Source organism: Sminthopsis crassicaudata, chromosome 6, assembly GCF_048593235.1.
Source record: "Sminthopsis crassicaudata isolate SCR6 chromosome 6, ASM4859323v1, whole genome shotgun sequence".
NCBI classification, from domain to species: Eukaryota; Metazoa; Chordata; class Mammalia; order Dasyuromorphia; family Dasyuridae; genus Sminthopsis; species Sminthopsis crassicaudata.
Window position 1 is genome coordinate 176997763 of NC_133622.1, and position 21017 is coordinate 177018779.

General features: G+C 38.9%; 1 protein-coding gene across 1 annotated transcript in view; it reads left to right on the plus strand.

Moving 5' to 3' along the window:
• Positions 1-15296, plus strand: part of PRSS12 (serine protease 12) — a 95560-nt gene extending 80264 nt beyond the window's left edge. Inside the window, exons 12-13 of the mRNA XM_074275240.1 lie at positions 10967-11247; positions 13686-15296. Of these exons, the coding sequence (XP_074131341.1) occupies positions 10967-11247; positions 13686-13993 (589 nt within the window). The 3' untranslated portion in view covers positions 13994-15296. The remainder of the gene's footprint in view (positions 1-10966; positions 11248-13685) is intronic.
• Positions 15297-21017: the final 5721 nt, after the last annotated feature.

Genomic DNA, 21017 nt, shown 5'->3' on the forward strand with positions numbered 1-21017 from the left:
GAATAAATAAATAAAATTTAAAATACATTATTTGATATTTCTTAAGTTTGGAATAAATTATATAGATAGACAGGCATAGTATATTTCAATTTTTATCTTATAAAATTTGTATATATACATATCATATATTTTATACATACACATGCATATTTTAAAGGGAAACTGAGGCTCTATGAGGTGAATTAATTTGATCAAGGACACACAGATTGCAAATCTCTAAAATGGGATTTGGTCCTAGATCAGCTTATCATTTTGCCAGATAAAAAGGAGGAACTAACCTCTGAGAGTTGTGGCCAAGTACCCAACAGTTTATATCCTCCTCTTCTCTCCCAGACTTTCTCCAAACTTCTGTCACTATAAAAGTAGAATGATCACCATGGTGATGGAAGCATCTTTTTGTATGCCCTCCTTCTGGTCACCCATCTGCCAGTCGGGGAAACCTGCATGCTGCCATAGCTACAGACTTCAAGCCTCAAAACTTTCCCACTCATTTACTCACCCATTCAGGCACTAACAAATGTTTATCCTGATTATATGCAGGCTGGGATGTGAGACAGGCTCAGTACCTCTCATCATTTAAGCCTGGAGAACGCCCTATTTAGCAGAATCTTGAAATGCCATGAACAGAAAGCCTCCTTATGTGTAATAGAACAACTCTGGAGTCTGGCAGGTGCCCGTGGTCCTGGATACTGTTAGTAACATGTGAAAAAAATGAACAAGTTGAGACAATTTAGCCCTGATACCTGTGTGAAAATGCTTGAACTGGAAATGCTAATAATTTGCATCTATTTTAGTCCCAGTCCCAAGGAATAAGTAACAGGGATACCGACTTTCACAAGGGTGCTGTGTCAGGTGTTTTCCTGCCAAAATCTGTTTGGAAATGTCAGGCAACTTTTGGTATCTCCAGGGCTTAGCCCAGTGCTCAGCCTCCAGTAAATGCTTAATAAATGTTTGTTTGTTTGTTTGTTTTCTCCCTTTCATTCACTCACTCCTTTACTCCTTTGGACAAAGGCCACTTCAGAGTGAAAGAGAGAGTAGCCCAAAATTACCATATTTGTTTTAGGGACATTTTTTTACTTTGATAAATAAAAGTTATTAAAATAGTGGCTATTAAAATAGCCAGAAAGTCTCTCGTAAATTACATGGCAGGAAGGAATCCTTTGCAAGTTTCCTTTATAACTCCCAGACACACTAATAAAGACTTTAAATGCTGTCTAACAGATTAGTACTCTCAGCCAGAATGTGGTCCTTATTTACATGTAACCACATCCCCTGGGATTGCTGAAACCAGACGACAAATATTTGGTCAGTAGCCCCACCTAATCTAGTATCGTGCCCTTCAAATTCCAAGCATGACATTTGTTCCATTTATAATTTCAGTAAACGGAGAGATGGATTTGGCAAGTTAGTTCCTTCACACTGAATACACAGAATATGCAAGAATAGAAAGGGAACTTCATTTTGATAGTATAGGAGACAAAAAAAAAAGATTTGTTTAAAAGAAATACTGTTAATTCTCATCAATTTGATGATGACAGGAGATAAGAAGGGAGAGGTGTTCATGTAGCAGGTGGCCCACTGGATGGAGTTCTGAGTTCAGAGTCAGAAATACCTGTGTTCAAATCTATCCTCAGCTGTGTGACCTTCAACTGTTTAAAAAAAATGGGAATAAGAAGAGCCCCTGCTTCCTAGGATTGTTAAAAGGTCCAAATGAGATGATTCTTGTAAAGCACTTTGCAACTTTAAAGAATGTGGTCAGTGTTAGCTACTCCTAAACCTGGGCTTAAACTTTTTTCTTTTTTCTTTTTTTCTTTACTTACAACCCCTCTTTGCCCAAGAAATTTTTTATGTGACCCCAGGTATAGGCATACAAATCAAACATTCACTGATAATCATAAAGAAATTTCTTTAAAACAATTCTTTGACATACATAAAATTTTACTATTTATTATGAAAGCAAATTTGCATGCTGAGATGGATGTGCTTGTTTATTTTTACATAAAGAATTAAATCTTGAGAGAATATTTGATACCTTTTACTGTTGCCAAATTTTTCATGACTTTATATGGGGTTGTAATCCACAGTTTAAGAAGTTCCATACTCTTTGGCACCTTAGGAAAAATCCTGCCATCGGTAGGATTGGCCTCTGCAATCTGTTTCTGGACTTATCTGCTTCTAGTTTGCAAATTTTGGGATTGACAGTGAGGGTGATGGATGCACTACAGGTCAGTGATGTTCCTCACTCACCACCTGCAAGAGCTCATACAACGAATGCTATTAGGCCTTTGTGACTGGGTTCCCAAAGACAATCCTTCGCTCTTAGTATTGGCTATGCATAGGCTCTTCTGCTTTCTGCAGGTATGATACAGGAAGTCTGGGGTTTGGTTGAGGACTGGCCCTATGATTTCTGGAGGGTGTGAAAGCTCCCTATACCTGTATAGGTCTGCTATTCTTCCACTGCTCGGGGTTGAATTAAGTGACCTGCCAGAAGGTCAGCATCAGGACTAGAACTCAGGACTTGACTGTTTTTCTAAGGACACGATGTTATCTGAAGAAAGCTTTTAGGTGGTTTTTTTTTTTAATAGTATTTTGCTTTTCCAAATATATGCAAAGATAGTTTTCAACATTCACCTTTGCAAAACCTTATGTTTCAAATTTTTCCCCCTCCCCAAGACGACAAGCAATCCAATATAGGTTAAACTTTGCAGTTCTAAATATATTTCCATATTCGTCATGCTGCTCAAAAAAATCAGATCAAAAAGGGAAAAAACACACAAGAAAAAAACCAAGCAAACAGACAAACAACAACAAAAGGTGAAAATGCTATGCTTTGATTAATAGTCAGTTCTCATAGTCTTCTCTCTGGATGCAAATGGCTCTCTCCATCACAAGCCTATGGGAAATGACCTGAATCGCTTCATTGTTGAAAAGAACCAAATCCATCACAGTTGATCATCACATAATCTTCTTGTTACTGTGTACAATGTTCTCTTGGTTCTGGTTCACTTCACTTAGTGGTTCATGTAAGTTTTTTCAAAGCCTTTAGCTTTAAGGGACAAGTTAGTCATAGAAATAATCATACCTGTAAATATTGAGGGTGGCTGAGGAACCCTTCCAAGAACTGTGGTATCCAAGATACCAGGGGTCAGGCTATTTTTGGAAGAAAATGAATCTAGTTTAGTAGAGGTCTCTTCTAGTTCTGTCCACTACCAGAACCCTGACCTGTTTCCCACAGGTGCTTCAAGTAGCATTGCTTTGCAGTTTATGGGTTTAAATCCCACTTCTGATAATACCCCACTTCTGTGTGATCTACTTAAAATTTTTCTTTTTTTATTATTATTACTCAGAAGCTAATACACATAACATAAAAATGGATATTTCAATAGAGTGTAATAGAAAATGACTTTCATAAAATATACATCTCTATTATGTATAGTTTATTTTTTTAAAAAAGCTTTTTATTTTCAAAATTATGTATTTCAAAATATATGCAAAGATAACTCATTTAACCTCTCTGGACCTTATTTTCCTCACTTAAAGCTGTAAAGTCCCTTCTAGCTCTAGATAGTCCTATGATCCTAGGAATATGTATGTTTCTAAAATTGCTTCCTAATAAGCAATCTTATAGATTTTTTCATATGATACGAAATGTTTACTTTTACATGTAAATTTATATTTAGATTCTAAGGCCATTAATTACTCAAAGACTTTGTTGAAGTTAGACTAAAGTAGTAATTGGTGAAAAGGGCCAAGGGTCAAATCAAAATACTATCAGTTGCAAGACCTTATGGAAAATTATGTCAAAATTTCATGGCCCATAAAAGTATTGTATGTCAATTCCATGATGGCATGCTTGCCTAGGTTCTGGATAATGGACAGTGATGCTCTTATGCTTTCCCAGTCAGTTACCAATGGAGTGAAACATGGCTGTATGCTTGCTCCCATGCTTTTTAGCACGATGTTTTCAGCAATGTTGTCAAATTCTTTCAAAGTCAGCTACTGCACTGATGGTAAATTCTTTGATTTGAAAAGGCTACAAGCTGAAACTAAAATAGGAGCATTGGTGCATGATTTTTATTTGCAGATGATTGTGTACTCAATGTAGCCTCCAAAGCTCAGATGCAACCAAGTATGGATTGGTTCTCTGCTGTCAGAGCTAATTGCGGCCTAATAAACTAAGAAAACACAGTTACTCCATTAGCCAGCACCACACCATCCATATGCTCTGGATAAGTTCACTTCCCTTGGCAATGTATTTTCAGGGATGTCCACATTGATAATGAGCTTGACACATGCATTGCCAGAGTTAGCTCAGTGTTTGAGAGGTTCTGAACAGTGTGGGAGAAGAGAGATTATTACCTCTACCAAACTGAAGGTCTACAAAACCATTTGCTGACTCCATTGTTTAATGTCTGTGAAACCTGGACAGAATACCAGACAGAATACCAGTTCTATGCCAGGAAACTGAATCACTTCCATTTGAATTGTTTTAGGAAGATTCTGAAGATCACCTGGCAGGATAAGATACTAGACACTAGTTTTGTCTCAAACTAAACTGCCAAGTTTAAACTGCAGAGAGCACAACTCAGTTGGGCTAGTCACATTGTTTGAATGCTAAAAAAGTTATTTTCTGAGAATTCACACAGGACAAGCGCTCATGTGGTAGTCAGGGGGAAAAAAATAATAGAAGGACATTCTCCAGGTCTAGCTTAAGAACAGTCCATTTCCTTATTTGAGCAGCCTCAACCTTCTTGGAGAATATGAAAATTACTGGCCTGAGGCCTTGCCCTTGGATCTTCTCGATAACAAGACTGGCCCCAGAAAGTTTTTCAGTCCCTTTTCTTTTAGGCTTCAATCAACAGCTCATTCTTGCACATTTTCAGCCCATCTGATTTCTCCTTTCATTTTCCTCCTTTGTTTTGGGGAGCTTAGCAGAATAAGAATTGCTGGTTCTTCTGAGAAGAGAGGTATTTAGAAAGTATCACTGCAGCTGAAGGAGAACCCTATCCTAGGCTGTCTTCTGTAACAAGGTGGCATGTTTTCAGACTGCCTGTTTCTTCTTCTACTTCTCTCTTGGCCTTCACATAACTGGGGAGAACCAATGTCTATCACTCTTTGAGTGAGGGTGGTTTCCAGACTGAGGCAATGTAGTGACAGTCTATACCATAAGCAGGGCTCCTTGCCACAGATTCATAGACTTGCTTGTGTTTCTTGCTGCAGGAAGGTGAAGTCAGTAAGGAAGGGGCAATGAGGGACAATTCTAGGTATTAAAATTGTTTTTTTTTTTAATTCATTCATTCATTCGTTTGTTCATGCTAGAATATAGTCAACAGTCAATAAGCATTTATTGAGTGCTTACGATGTGCCAGGAAGTTGTCTGGCACCATGGATAGAGTTCTAGGTCGAGAGTCAGGAAGACCTGAGATCTTTTCCAGCTTCAGACACTTACTAGCTGTGACTCTGCACTAGTCATTTAACCCTGTTTTTCTCAGTTTCCTCAATTGTAAAATGGGCTAGAAAAGGAAATGGCAAACCACTCTAATGTCTTTGCCAAGAAAATACCAAAGAGGGTCATAAAGGCACAACTGAAATGGCTTAACAAAAAATGTGCTAGGCTTTGTGTGGAGCACTGGGAATATAATAAAAGGCTTTATATGTCTTTTTTTAATGTCTTTACATGAGAGAGAGATAGAGACAGAGAAACAATGAGACAGAGAGAGAGAGAGAGAGAGAGAGAGAGAGAGAGAGAGAGAGAGAGAGAGAGAGAGAGAGAGAGAGAGAGATTATGAAGGTAATACAAAAAGAGAAGGTATTAACAGGATGGGGGTAGACTGGGAAAGATCTTCTGTAGAAGGTAGGATTTGAGCTGAATCTTGAAAGAGGCCAGGAAGAAGTAAAGAGGGCAGAGCATTCACAAAAAAAAGGAACAGCCAGTACAAAGGGACTGGAAAGGGAGTATGTGAGAAGAGGAAGATGGCCAGAATTGCGTTCTAGAGTATGTTATGTATAAAAAGTTCAAGAGTCATAGTTTCTGGGTAATTAGTTCTTTTATTCATCATGCTAGCAAATAATTAAAGAGGTCAATGGAATGATCCTACATGGAACCTACTCAAATTATCATCTGCCTTGGAAGAGAGTGGCAATTAACATTGAACAAACATTATAATGAGAGGTGAACTTATTCCATTAAGGATCCGGGGGACCTGACTCTGATTACTCAGTCTTGGTCAAAGAGATTTATCTATACCTTTATCATTTCATCTAGGGTAAAATAGACCAAAGGGACAATCCACTTTTATTCAAACATAAGTAAAAACCCAATGGGCCAAAATCCATCAGTTTATCTAAACTAAAATTTCTTTGCCTTTTGAATAGACCTGAGTTTTCCCTTTCCTTATCAGCTTTGTACTTCAAATACTATCTGAATAATTTACAGGAACTGATTTCTGAATTGAGGAAATAGAAAAGAGGGAAAATCATAGCCCTAAATCAATAATATAAAAGTGAAATAATTACTTCTTTCAAGTACATAGAAAAGGGAATAAAGAGAGAAAGCTAAGAAGGGTCCATATTAGAAAGAGTCTCAAATGTCAAAGAAGTCTATTTTTTATCATGGAGGTAATAGGAAACCTGTAGAATTCAGTGAATAAAGGAAGGTGATGTGGTCTGACTGGCACTTTAGGAAAATTACCTTGACAGCTGAGTGGAAGATGGATTACAGTAGGGCCACATTTGAGGCACAGAGATGAGTCAGAAGATTATTCCAGAGATTCAGTCAAGAGGTGATATGGGTCTGAACTAGGGTTGTGACTATGCGAATGGAAAGATGACAACACAAACAAAATAGTAGAAATGATATGATGTGGTACTGGACAGGCTATATAGGGAGAATGAAGAGGAAGAACTGTGAAGCTTGTGAGCCTGGGTGACTGGGAGGATGGTAGCTCCCTTGATAGTAATAGAGGAATTTTGGAAGGGAAGATGGTTTGAGAAAAAAAAAATGAGCTTCATGGTTTTTTTCCCCTTTTGATCTGATTTTTCTTTTCTTTTTTTTTTTTAATATATTTTATTTTTTTTAATTTTATATATATATATATATATTTTATAATATTATCCCTTGTATTCATTTTTCCAAATTATCCCCCCCTCCCTTTATTCCCTCCCCCCGATGACAGGCAATCCCATACATTTTACATGTGTTACAATATAGTCTAGGTACAATACATGTGTGTGAATATCATTTTCTTGTTGCACAATAAACATTAGAATCCGAAGGTACATGCAACCTGGGCAGACAGATATTAGTGCTAACAATTAACATTCACTTCCCAGTGTTTCTTCTCTGGGTGTAGCTACCTCTGTCCATCATTGATCAACTGGAAGTGAGTTGGATCTTCTTTATGTTGAAGATTTCCACTTCCATCAGAATACATCCTCATACAGTATTGTTGTTGAAGTGTACAGTGATCTTCTGGTTCTGCTCATTTCACTCAGCATCAGTTGATTTAAGTCTCTCCAGGCCTCTCTGTATTCCTCCTGCTGGTCATTTCTTACAGAGCAATAATATTCCATAACCTTCATATACCACAATTTACCCAACCATTCTCCAATTGATGGACATCCATTCATCTTCCAGTTTCTAGCTACAACAAAAAGAGCTGCCACAAACATTTTGGCACATATATGTCTCTTTCCGCTCTTTAGTATTTCTTTGGGATATAATCCCAGTAGTAGCGCTGCTGGGTCAAAGGGTATGCACAGTTTGACAACTTTTTGGGCATAATTCCAGATTGCTCTCCAGAATGGCTGGATTCTTTCGAACTCCACCAGCAATGTATTTGTCCCAGTTTCCCCACATCCCCTCCAACATTCATCATTATTTGTTCCTGTCATCTTAGCCAATCTGACAGGTGTGTAGTGGTATCTCAGAGTGGTCTTAATTTGCATTTCTCTGTTGATCTGATTTTTCTTGAGCAGTATGATGAATATGAAAATTTCTAGAAGAACTGCATATGTTTCACCTAGATTGGCTTGCTTGCTATGTTGGGGAAGGAAGGAGAAAAATTTGGAACACAAGGTTTTGCAGAGGTGAATGTTGGAAACTATCTGCATATATTTTGAAAAATAAAATGCTAGGGGCAGCTAAGTGGTGCAGTAGATAGAGCACCAGCCCTGAAGTCACTTCAGACCTTAGACATTTAACACTTCCTAGTCGTGTGACCCTGGGCAAGTCACTTAATCCCAATCCCCCCCCCAAAAAAAAAAGCTACTAAAGCAAAACAAATAAACAAAACAAACAAATAAATGCTTGTTGGTTGATTAAAAAAAAGAAATATAATGATCTCTATTTTGGATGAGCTGAGATCCCATGGGATATCCAGATCACAATGTCCAAAAGGCGTTGAAAGATGCATAATAGCAGCTCAAGTAACAGGCTTGAAATGGATATAAATAGCACCCATATGAAGATGATAAGTAAACTCCTAAAAATTCAGTAAAGTAAATTCCTAAAAATTCAGTAAGTGAGATTGGTGAGATAGTAGAGTAAAATGGGAAGAAGGCTCCAGAGAGAGCCTTGGGTATGGCCATAGTAAGAAAATATAGCATGGATGTAGAAGGAGTTAGATAGGAGTATCACTATAGCAGCCCAGGTACAGTGGATACAGTGCTGGAACTAGAGAAGTCAGGAAGCCCAGATTTCAAATCTGGCTGGCCTCAGGTACTTTGTAGCTGTGAATCTGAACAAACCACTTTATCTCTATCCATTTCCTCATCTTTTACCTCATTTACCTCAATTTCCTCATCTGTAACAGGAGGATAACAACATCTATCTTGCAGTGTTGTGGTGATAATAACATGAGAAGATATTTATAAGCTGCTTTGCCAACTTTAAAGCAGTTAACATAATTAATTTTACTCTATTGGTCTCTAAACTGTAAATTACTAGAGCCGCACAAAGCAAGCCTAGAGACAAGTTTTTAGAGATCAAGTAATTAATTCAAATTAAATCAAATAATTAATCACTTTCAGAGGAATGCAGTTTGCAAACTGGAAGCTGTCCTGGGAAGGAGACCTTGCCTGCTGATTTGAAGAGAGTGGGAAGGAAGAGGGAAGGTAGAATATAATAGAATCATTTTCAGAGCCTGAGTGGTTTCCTAGGACAAGCCCACTAATGTAGGACAATATGGGAGTTCTCCAGTCCTATGAGAACAGTTCTTAAAGGATTGTTTCAAATCCCCAGAGTCGTTACTTGGTGAGGACAGGACTAGAGTTCTGTGATGAGACAGGGTCTGCAATCTTTGATTCACTTCACTTAACATACACAGGAGAGCACTGTCAAGAACTGATTGATCATTTCAAGTTGCATTGTGAGACTGGCTCCCAAGTCAATCTGTTGGAAAATGGTAGTTCTGAAAAATCTAGATTATTAATTTATTCATTATATGTATCAGATCAATTTAAGAAAATCACAATTTTCTTCATACAATATATAATCAGTTAGGTGGGTTTGGGGTGGTTTTTTGTCATAGAAAATGCCATGATTATTCTGCAGAAAAGAAAAAAAAAATATTCTGTCATCTTGCTCATGACATGATCCCACAACCCACTACCTACTTATAAGAAATTTTTATATTTTTCCACCCCTCTGGTAGATTGTGGACAAAATTTTCCCCAGATGTTATAAGATTTAATTGCTTGCATATTAAGTTTAAACTCACACATAGGAAATGTGAATCCTGGAAAGGTTTTATTTTTTCTTCTTTTTAACCTAAAGTCAGTGTTTAATTCAGCAGCATGTTTACCTAATTAGTAACTTTTTTGTCTCACTTCATCACAGTATTTGTTGTGCTGAGCCTGTGATTTTGTTGTTATGAGGAACTTTGTTCACAAAATTGCCTCTGCCAATGCAGACTGGCGGCTGAACTCAGAAGGGAATGGAAACTGAGGATGCACAGCCAGCCTGGCTCAGGATCTTCTTGCCCAAGGCCAGCTCTCTAAAATGTCCTAGTGCTCCTATTGCTTTTTAGCTCATTGTAATAGATTTCTTTGTCATGATTACTTGGAAATAGTTTGTGTGTTGATGCGTACAGCAAGGCTTTCTTTGGCATTTTTTCCTTTGTATTTAGTGGTATGTCAGGAATTGTAGGGGCAACCTTCAGGGAACATCAGTTCTGCAAAGCTAGAATTCTAGCATAAGCTCTTAAGCACTTACATTGAACATCTGTTGTGAGGAAATCATGAAACATAGCTAACACAGAGGTCAGAGAGTTAGGCGTGGAATCAGGAAGACTCCTCTTCCTCAGTTCAAATCAGGCTCAGACACGTATTAGCTGTGTGACCCTGGGCAAGTCACTAAATCCTGTGGACCTCAATTTCCTCATTTATAAAATGAGCTGGAGAAGGAAATGACAAATCACTCCAGAATCTCTGCTAAGAAAACACCCATTAGGGTTAGGAAGACTCAGACAGGACTAAACAAAAACAAAGGGGTCTTATAAATCATCAAATCCCACTCCCTCATTTTATAAAGGAGGAAACTGAAGACCAGAGAAATGAATTGACTTGCCTAGGATAAGACAACTAGTAAGAATTGAAGGTTGGATTTCTGGCTCAAGTCTAAAACTCAATCCACTACTCCAGGCTGGATGAACTTCTACCCTTAGCTTGTGTCTAGATCTGAGCTGAATGGGGAGCACTACAGAAGAAAAGGAAGAAAATATAATTTAAAGTCTCACTGTATATTCCCATTGGTCCAGAACTAATGACTATATTTTACAAAACCAAGACTTCAAATTGTGTGAATTTGAATGCAGTGACCTCTTGTGAATTGTTATCTAGTCTATTTGTATTTTGATTGGCCTGTTAGTATGCATGTTGTTTCCCCACTAGAATGGAAGCTCCTAGAACTGAGGCCTCCAACTTCACAGAATGATTGCTTGATTAATCTTTCTTCCCGGCCTTTCAGGTATGGTAACAACACTCGGAACTACATCATTAGAGTTGGGGATTATCACACGCTGGTGCCAGAAGAGTTTGAAGAAGAGCTTGGAGTCCAGCAGATTGTGATTCACCGGCAATACAGGCCGGACAGCAGTGACTATGACATTGCTTTGGTGAGGCTGCAGGGACCAGACGAACAGTGTGCCACGTTCAACAGCCATGTTCTGCCAGCCTGCCTGCCCCTCCGAAGAGAAAGGCCACAGAAGACGGCTCCTAATTGTTATATCACTGGGTGGGGAGACACAGGTAAGGATGGGTTAATACAACGGGTGCAGGACTGTGCTGGAAGGCTCCTGGCTACTTTCCTAGGCTTAGGAACGTCAGTGTAGCAGTGTGACAGAAGTTCTCAGATGATAGACAAGGATTTGGGGGAGGACTTCTCACTTATTTGACTTGTTTCCCTTTTATGCACAGTCTGGTGCAGATAATTCCTGTATGGCTTCTCTTGTGGAACAAACTGGCCAGCTGCACATAGTGGCTTACACTTCTCTCTTGGACTCCTACTCTTCTGTTTCCGGGAGCCTAGTTAAATCCTAGTGGTTATGGGGCCCGCTTGATATCTGGGGATATTTCATGGCAGGATAGACTTCCTGACATGCACCTTGATAAGCTTGGCTGGTGTTCCATCCCTCAGTTCATCACTTCATGTTTTCAGGGACATCAAGATTTCATGGCGGGGCTCTTCCTTCCTTGCAGTATTCAATTTAATTTTTTCTCCCTAAGCTGTGCTGGGCTGAGGCCCATGCCTCATGGTGAGACTACCCAGTGACATATAGGCTGTGGGTCTCTTATGTCTTCTGTGCCAAAGAATAGTTTAATAGAAGACTGAGGTTGCTGACTAAACATCAACATTCGCAAAGAAAAGCATTCATGATTTCACCAAGGTGGTGTTGGAAGGACCCCAGAGGCTCTCAGCATCAATCCCCATTTTCATTTTCCAGAGAAGGAAACTGAGGTCTAAGAAGGAAAAGGAACCTCAAGTTCATTAGAGAGCATTAGAGAGGGCTTCTGATCACACTTAGCACTTACCACTGACAATAAAGCATTCTTCCTGCCAGAATGTGATGGAAATGCTTGTATATTTCCAGACTCCTTAATTCTTTCCAGAAGGAGCATGACTTGGGTCACTTGCTTTCAAAAGATTGGCCCTGATTTGAGTGAATCCTGGCAAAGAAAGCATTGTAATCATGGCTGACCTTCACAGACCACCTTAAGATTTCAAACATGCTTTATGCACATTATTTTGTTTGAACCTCAGCTACATCTCAGTATATGTGGGTTGTAATATTGGCTCTTGGCCCTTACCAGTTGGATAACTGAGTAAGTTGCACAGTAACCTGAACCTCAGTTTCATGTAAAATGGGAAACATACTGACCACAAATCTCCCTGAACAGGGTAGCTGACGTTCAAACAAAATAATGTACATAAAGCATAAAATATAGGATTGTTGGTTTTCTAAGGCATCCTAGCCAAAATTATTCTATCATCTAGTGCTCGTCTTTCTAGTGAAAAAACTGACTTCATTAAAGAGAATTAACACTAGGGAAAAAAAAAAGTTAAGCCTTCAGGGTGAGAGGCTTACCATAAAAATCATCATGAGATGATGGATGAATTGTGATAGTGGTTTTTTGATGGACAAGGAGGTAGCAAGAGCTTAAATAAATCCCACTCCTGATGTTTTTCAGAAAAAAAGGCAGTTGTTATTCACCTAGCCAATGTCCATCAACTGAGCAAATTAAACTTTTTGTCATCTAAAATTAAGGAACTGGCCTCTAAGATAAAAGGAGAGTATCCCTTCTATATGCTGAGTTATGTCTGGTAGATGGCCCAGGAGCCTAGATTCAGTTTTCCAGACCTTGACTTACTCCCTGTGCAATCTTAATAACCTGATAAGAACTAGGCCCTGGACACCATAATCCAGTTATGGGGAAAAGGTGCTCTTCAAAGAGTCACCAACCCTTGGATATGGGGAAATTATGAGAATTTATTCAATTCTTGTATTTTTTCAGCTGAGGACAGATCATAGTGTCATAAAATTTTAGCGGAAAAGGACGTTAGAGGCCTCGTCCAACATACTTTTTTACAGATGAGGAAACTGAAGCACACTAAGCTACTCTGTGAGTTGCCCAGAATCATATTGCTGAATAGTAGTATCAGTATTTGAAGCTGGATCTTCTTATCTCTAAGGCCAGTGCTCAGAATTTCAGTATATCTCAGAATTTCCATCCAAAATTATACAATGCTATTTCCCATTTATATTGTGTTTTCAGCAAAGTGAAATCCTTTCAGGAAAAAATTGCTCTATTTGATAATGGGGAAATTCTAAGGGGAATTTCAAGCCTTCAGGGAACATCAGTTCTGAAAAGCTAGCATCCTAGTATAAGCTCTGAAGCACTTAACTGAACATCTGTTGTGAAGGTATCATGTAACATAGTTAATTGTACAGGCCTTTTCTGGTGAGAGTCCCATTTTGCTAAGTCCATCAGTTCTTGGAATTGATTTATTTCATTGTCCCTTGGCACTGCCCATCACAAAGATGGGCAAGAATCTGTTATCCTAATAGTCTATAGAGGATAAGAAATGTCTAATGGGCACTTCCCATTAATTACTTCCCATAATTTTGGAGCATTGTTCCATGTGGCACAGATGTTTACTCAACTTACTGTTTGGTCTGTCTGGGCAGGACAAGCTTATTCGAGGACCCTGCAACAAGCAGCCATCCCCTTACTTCCTAAGAGGTTTTGTGAAGAGCGTTACCAGAGTCGGTTCACAGGGAGGATGCTATGTGCTGGAAGTCTGCAGGAGCAGAACCATGTGGACAGCTGCCAGGGAGACAGTGGTGGCCCCCTGATGTGCCAACGGCCTGGAGAAAGCTGGGCTGTATATGGAGTTACTTCCTGGGGTTATGGCTGCGGTGTTAAAGATTCTCCAGGTGTTTATACCAAAGTCTCAGCCTTTGTACCCTGGATAAAAAGTGTCACTAAACTTTGAAGAGTTCAGCACTGACAGCTTCAAGAGAAAAGAACAGTGGGCTTCTGTGGCATTTGAACTGAACAGTCAGTCCACAGTTTAAACCTGTGGCCAATCCATGCACACTTTTCTGCTTAGTGTTGTGATTTTAATTTTTAACAACTGAATGTAGGCTGTATATGCATTACTTTTGTTTGAGGTTTCTTATGCACACACAAAAAAAGTGAAATCACCTCAAATTGAGACAAATCTTACAAAAGTCACTGAAGGTGTTGGGGATGTTGGCAATTTCAGGAATACCTTCATTTCAGCACTGACTACAGAAACTGGCACTAGTTTTCCAATTTGTCTCACCTTGGTAGAGTGAATTCTCTATTTTGCCATTTGCTAATCTGGGCCTTATTTATGATTTCATTTTATTTCAGAGCATTTTCCTCAAGATGAACAAGATATGATGATTCAGGCCTTATTTCTGTATAAAAATTTAGATTTTGAAGTGGCTTTTTATATTTAAAAATTACCAATTCCTAAGTGTCAATGTGACTTTGATTCAAAGAACATAAAAGTATTCTGTTTGAATAGAGAAAACAATCTACTTTTTTTCCTTACTACTCCCAAATATGGCATGGCAGAAAAGAACTAAACCTAAAGGCAGAAGTAGGCATTTTCAAGCCCAGCTTCTGACACATCCTGGCTGTCAAACTGTAAGGCAAGCCCCTTCCTTTGTTAGTACTCTAGGAAAATTCCCAAGAAGTTGCCAACCTCTACGAATTGATAGAAATCATTTCCTAACTTGGGATTTCCTTAAACCAATGAAGTTAAAGATCAACATCCCTAATATTCAAGGTCATTCTGTATTTTCCCACTAATACATGGAGAAGAGGAAAATGATGGAAATGATCTGTGTAAGCTCACATTCACAACCTGCAGAACTGTGAGGAAAAAGGATCTTGGCCTCAAAACCTGTTCCACATTTCTTCCTGAACATTCGTGTAAATGTGTCCATTTAACCGTTTGTCAAGATTCATGGCAATTCCTCAGAGAAAATGCATTTAAACTTCCAGCCAGCCCACCCCCAGAAGGGAGCTGTTCAAAAATCACAGTGAGAGCCACAGTGCAATTCCTTGTCCTTATATCTGAAGTATTTGTAATGTTGGCTTGAATTTGGTTCTTACAGTATCTCACTAGATAACAGAATTTTTCCTTAGTGCAATATTCCTGTCCTGTGAAACCTGATGATCAAGGAGTTGTGACTAAGGAATATACTGTTGGTGGTGGTGTCATTCTTTCCTAAAATAATACATATTAAATTCTGTATCAGAAATATTTGGGAGTAGTACTTTTCACCATGTAGAAGTCCATTTTGACTAAAAGTTTCCCTTACCTTTGACCACCTGAGGTATAGTGTGGAAAGCTCCTCATCCACATATACATATATACATATGTGTATGTAGTGTGGAAAGCTCCTCATCCACATATACATATATACATATGTGTATGTATATATATATATATATATATATATGTAGAATACAAAGTAACTAGGAGGATAATTGAATTTGGAATCAGAGGACCTGTGTTCTTGTTCAGATTCTATTGGGTTTACTCCTTATGGGCAATATCAACAGTTTCTCCTCTAAAAATTTGGGAATGTAGGACAAGAGAGAGAAGAGAGGGCGGACTTGGACTAGACAACCTTTATGGTACTTTATTGCTCTAAAACTGGTTTTTTTGATTAAGAGTGAAGATATTTCATTTTGAAAACAACTTTTTACTTATAAAATCGTTACAAGTTTCAGAAGTATTTAAGTCAAAATGTATGTCCCTTTACATTTTTCATTGACAATCATTAGGAAAGAATCCACAATTGAATAATACAGTACAGTACTTGTTAAGCAGGCACTAGAGTGCCCTGCGGGATGCTGTGGAAGCTACAAAATGTATATGGCATCCCTTTCATGAAGCTTATAGTCTAATAAGAATACTGAGAAATCTTTCAACTTTAAGTCCAGAAGAGTTCAGGGAGAATCTCATCTCCCAGCTGGGTCCACAGACTGAGTAACTTCAGGGACCAGATGAAAAAGATAAGTTTATTCAAAGCTAAGTAGGGGAGCCATTGTCTAGAAAATGACTCTTCAAACAAGGGTTTTGTTTTGTTTTGTTTTTTTTAATAGCCCTTGTGCTATAGGGTTCAGCACCATAGCAGAGATGATAGCCAATAGGCAGCATACTCCAAGAAACAGAAACCAATCTGTGTTTGTTCTAAGGCTATCCACATTAAGGCACTCCCTAGGGCTCTCCCTGGAAGGTATGGTACTTATTTGTATCCAGCACCATTTCCCCCAAGTTCCTTTGGAGTCTTGCCAAGTCAGGGCTACTCAGGGTCAGTGTTCATTAAGTTTTTCAACTTGGTAACATTCTGACTTATCTGATTCTTTTTATCGACATAGAAACAACACATGGTGTTGATAAATGCACAAACTCCTCCTTGTTGTGCTCGTTTCATATCTAATGCCATTCGGCTCTGAACCACCACCTGAGAAAGGGGGTCTACCTCTAGGCGGAGGTTGGAAATGGCATCTAAGGTGGCACTAAAACCTTCTTCCACAGCAGCAGACATATTCACTATTGCCTTCTCAATTTCCAAAATCCCAAGCCATGGAAACAAAGCTCGGGCAAAAGCATGGAATCCTGAGGGTTTCTCAGCCAATGGATTAGTGGTACGTTTGTGAAATCGATTAATGAAGCTCCCAGAGTTGGAGATAGATGTAGAGGTCAAAGTCTTGTGTATCTGCAGATCAGGGACTAGATAGGCTATGGTGCATGTTCCTCCCCACCCTGGCGGTAAAGCCTTATAAGCATAATCACCACATATGAAATAAAGCCCTGGCATGTGTGCAAGCGATAGAGTAAGTCTATTACCAGAATACTGAGCCCAGGTGGAATTGGGTGCCCACCGTTCTTTCCCATGTATCATCAAAGTACCTGTTTCAAAGTACCAAGGGCATCGCTTCTCAAAATTCTTCCACAAACGGGTCAAATGATGCCAAGGGGTGTCATTATAGGCACAAAATATAGACTCAAATATCTGGTATAAAAGTGTGAAGTTGACAAAAGATCCTTCACCAGGGCAACTTGACATATTAAAGTTTGGGTGGACTATCTCTCCCCCTTCAGCAAGAACATATAAAGTGTCATTATGATAGTTCTTTGTTTCACTTTCCCAGCTGACAGAGGTATAATTGAGGGGGAGGATGGTGAAATTGGAGTAGCTCTCTTTTCCCCAGAATGTCATTGGTGAGGTCTTCCCACATTTTAAGTTTCTTCCACTATTTGATCCAGGGTCCACTTCCCATGTGCCATCATCAGTGTCAAACCACAGGGTCTGGGCACATCTCTCTTCTGGAACATCGCCCAAGTATACAGTTCCATTGTCATTTTGGATACACAAGGGATACTGACCTCGGTGTTGTATTCGGTACTGTGGACGTCCTGCAACTTGATAAGTATAAAAGGAGCGGCTTACATGTACTTTGTATTTCAGTCCTTTTCCATATTCAGGGGAGAGGGGCTGGCCTGTATATTTCCACAGATACTGATATTTAGAATAGGAGGAAGAATAATATACTCCATATATAGATTCATTGATCCAGTGGGACAGTGGAGCTGGTATGGGGATCAGGGAAACCTCACTTTCCATATTACCCACTTTATAACAGACCCAACAATCTGTTAAGTTTGCTGCAGTAACGGCCCTTTGTATAGATGTGATAAATGGATGCTGTGGAAGGGCATGACCTGCCAGGCCAAATCGTAGGAGCACTGCGATGACAATGGGAAGTATGGTCATCATCTCTTGCTTCATTATGGGCACAGATGACATTTACATTAGTCTACAGTTTAGTCACAGGACCACGATAAATGCTAATGGAATCAATAGTTAAGAAAATAAAGCATACAACATCCCAGCTTTGAAGGGAGGGATTCCATATGGCTCAATTCCTATTGACAATGCATCCAAAAGAAGAAAGCTTTGGCCTTGGCTCACATATATCTATATAGCCTTTCCTTTGGCTATTATTGAAGTATGACTTGTCAAAACTTGATAAGGACCTTTCCCACCAGACCTATAGAGGACTTCCAAAGGTGAATTTTGATATGGACTTGATCTCTAGGTCAGATACTGGGGCAAAGTTGTGTTTTAGGCGTCATCCAGGCATCCTAGGCTTTTCTGCACAAACAAGAAAGAATTCTGGTTAGATTGCATTTAGTTAGTGGCTTCTTCAAATTTTTCTCAATTCATACCTCAACTGTAGGCCAGTTAGCATGGACCTTCTAAATATTATCTTGTAAGGTAACAAAGCAAGTTCTCTACATTGGGTGTTTCACAACTTCAAAAAAGACAAGCATTTCAAGCTTCAAGCCATTTCAGAATCATCACAGACTTTTCACAGTACTCATTTAATATCCAAGTCCTTTCAGTCTACCAGTCCAGAAAATTAGGGATGCTATGGGTGTGAGTTGAAAATACAAGGACTTTAGCTATCTTGTGATTTAGATTGGAGGTGAATTGAGTTCCTCAGTGAATCCCAAATCAAGAAATTAAGAGATCCATTTCTTTGCTAACGTAAAGAGAATCATCCCTAATGAGATATCATTCTACCATCTACTAAATACAAAAATAATTACTAAGCAATAAGTACTAAGAATGGTAGTTTTAAATGAAATTGATCTGGAATTCTTTTAAAGGTGTACTGTTTCGAGGGTTTTCACCAACCCTTTCCCTTGGCCTAAGGTGGATTTTCAGCTTGCCTATTGTTTTGTAATGAAAAACAGAAAAATGATTCTTATGACCAATCATTCTTATTATATTTCATCACCCTTCTCCCTTTTCACATACTCCCATGAAATGGAACACAAATGCACTTCATTGGAGAAGGGAGCACTGAGTGACAGGAAGCTTGTTTGAACTATGTAGTTAGGAGGCCAACCACAGATTTACATTTCTCATGTTTTGAATCAGGGGTGGGTTGTTGGGCAGAGATATGGTCCCTCAGAAACAAAAGAACATAACAGTAAGAATGAAAAGCAGGGGAATGCTGATGTCAACGGTAGCATTGACAACCATCTGCCCTGGAATTTCCTGATGCAATGTGTTGGTTTTGGTGGGACAGTGATCACAATGTAATTGGTAGATGGATGACTTCAGGCTACTAGGTAGCAATAGGATGTCTAGGTAACAGCAAAAATAAGGAATCTAGTTCTTCCAGATCTTGTATATTATTGCAAATACTAACATAAACATCAGACTTGCAAAGTAGCAGACATGCATTAGGAAAATAGGTTCTGCTACTTTGGCCAACTCCCTCTGAAAACTAAGTAACCACATATAGGATACAGCCAGGGCAATAAGGGAACTACACTTGCAGGGCAGATCACAGAAAAGGATTGAATCCCAATTAGCAAAGATATTATATGGCTTTATAAAATGATCAGAGATGGGGTCTGTCTCCAGATGTGTTGTTACAGAGCAAATACTAATGATTTCCTGGGCTGGGTTTTGTGATAAGTAGCAAAAGAGCTCCATATTAGGACCCAGCATGGCCTATTGACACCCTACTTTTTGGCCTTAGTGAAGGATTTGAATTGTAGTTTCTTCACATACTTTGCCCCTCAAATATGACAAGCTCTTGGACAGGGAAGTCAGTAGCTTCTCAATGCCAATGCTGGGAATTTCCCTTAATGCCCAATTTACTAAGCCAGGTAGACGACAATTTCATACAAAATAGGGCTTAGATTTGAGTCATCGGTAGATATACCTTTGATTGTGGATTTCCAGTACAACGGGTATAGCTTGTTTTAAAAGGCTTTTGTTTGGGAAAGCAGGTCCATGGGAATGCCATCTTTAGGCAATGGGAAAAAAGTGGAGGGCAATGCTACCAAAATGACTCACTAGCTTGAGGTTCTGGGAGAAAAGGGACTTCAGTAATGCCTTTAGTGTAACTTAAGGAAACTGGCAACTTATCTCAGGAAGTTAGAAAGGTTAAAGATGATGCAGAAGGGAACCGTGGGCTGCTTAAGTTAATGAGTTCCAGGGCTACAGTGATAATTTTGAAGTGAGAAATGATAAACTTGGGAAGATCAAACTCCAGAGACGACTCTTACAAGTTGAACCCTTTAAGTTGATGTGTTGAGTGTTTCCTCAAAGTAGGCTAAGAAACCTTAAGAAATTGTTCCCAGTCCTCAATTTAAGGTTGAATGGTAGAGTGGGTGGAGTCTAACAAGACATTATGGGACTTGGGGAGAAAACTGAATTAGGGAACCTAATTGGTTATAAATGCCGTTTGTTTAATCTCCAAACTATCACCCTCATTCCTTCTAATCCTCATAGTAATCATGCTCCATCTTCATTTTATAGATTTTAAAAAGATCGGGGACACACAGTAAATTGCCTGGATTCTAATTCAGGTCTGCCTCCAAAACCAGTACTTTACCCATTGCACCCACCATTTCTTTCAAGTGCATTTTTTCCCTCAGCTTCTTGAGCATTTCCAGAAGACTGTAGTTTGTCTATTTACCTTCATGTATGACCCTTTTATCACAAAATTCATGGTAGTTGCTGTTTGGGAACAGATGTTCAACCAGGATGTGGTTTGTCCTGACTTCCACTAAATTTCCATGATTTTAGACAGTGAAACTGTCAATGTCTCACTGATATTTAAGACATCACTGTGATGTCATTGATCTTCAAAATCAAATCCATGTTCTTTGATCTCTGGATTTAGGTAAGTTGTTATTCTTGCCACCTATCTTCTGGCAGGGAATAAGTAACCACAGCACAATGGATCCTTGTTTTCTCACTGTTATCTGTCAAGCAAATTAGTCTAAATTATACACTGTTACTGAATGAGCCAGATTTTTACTCAGTTACTATCTGGGGGAACACACATACCAGTGCTATAGTAACATCAACATAGTAGATTGAAGTTTTACTAGATTCTTCATATACATTACCTGGATTCCCTTTAACTTTTATTCATATTTG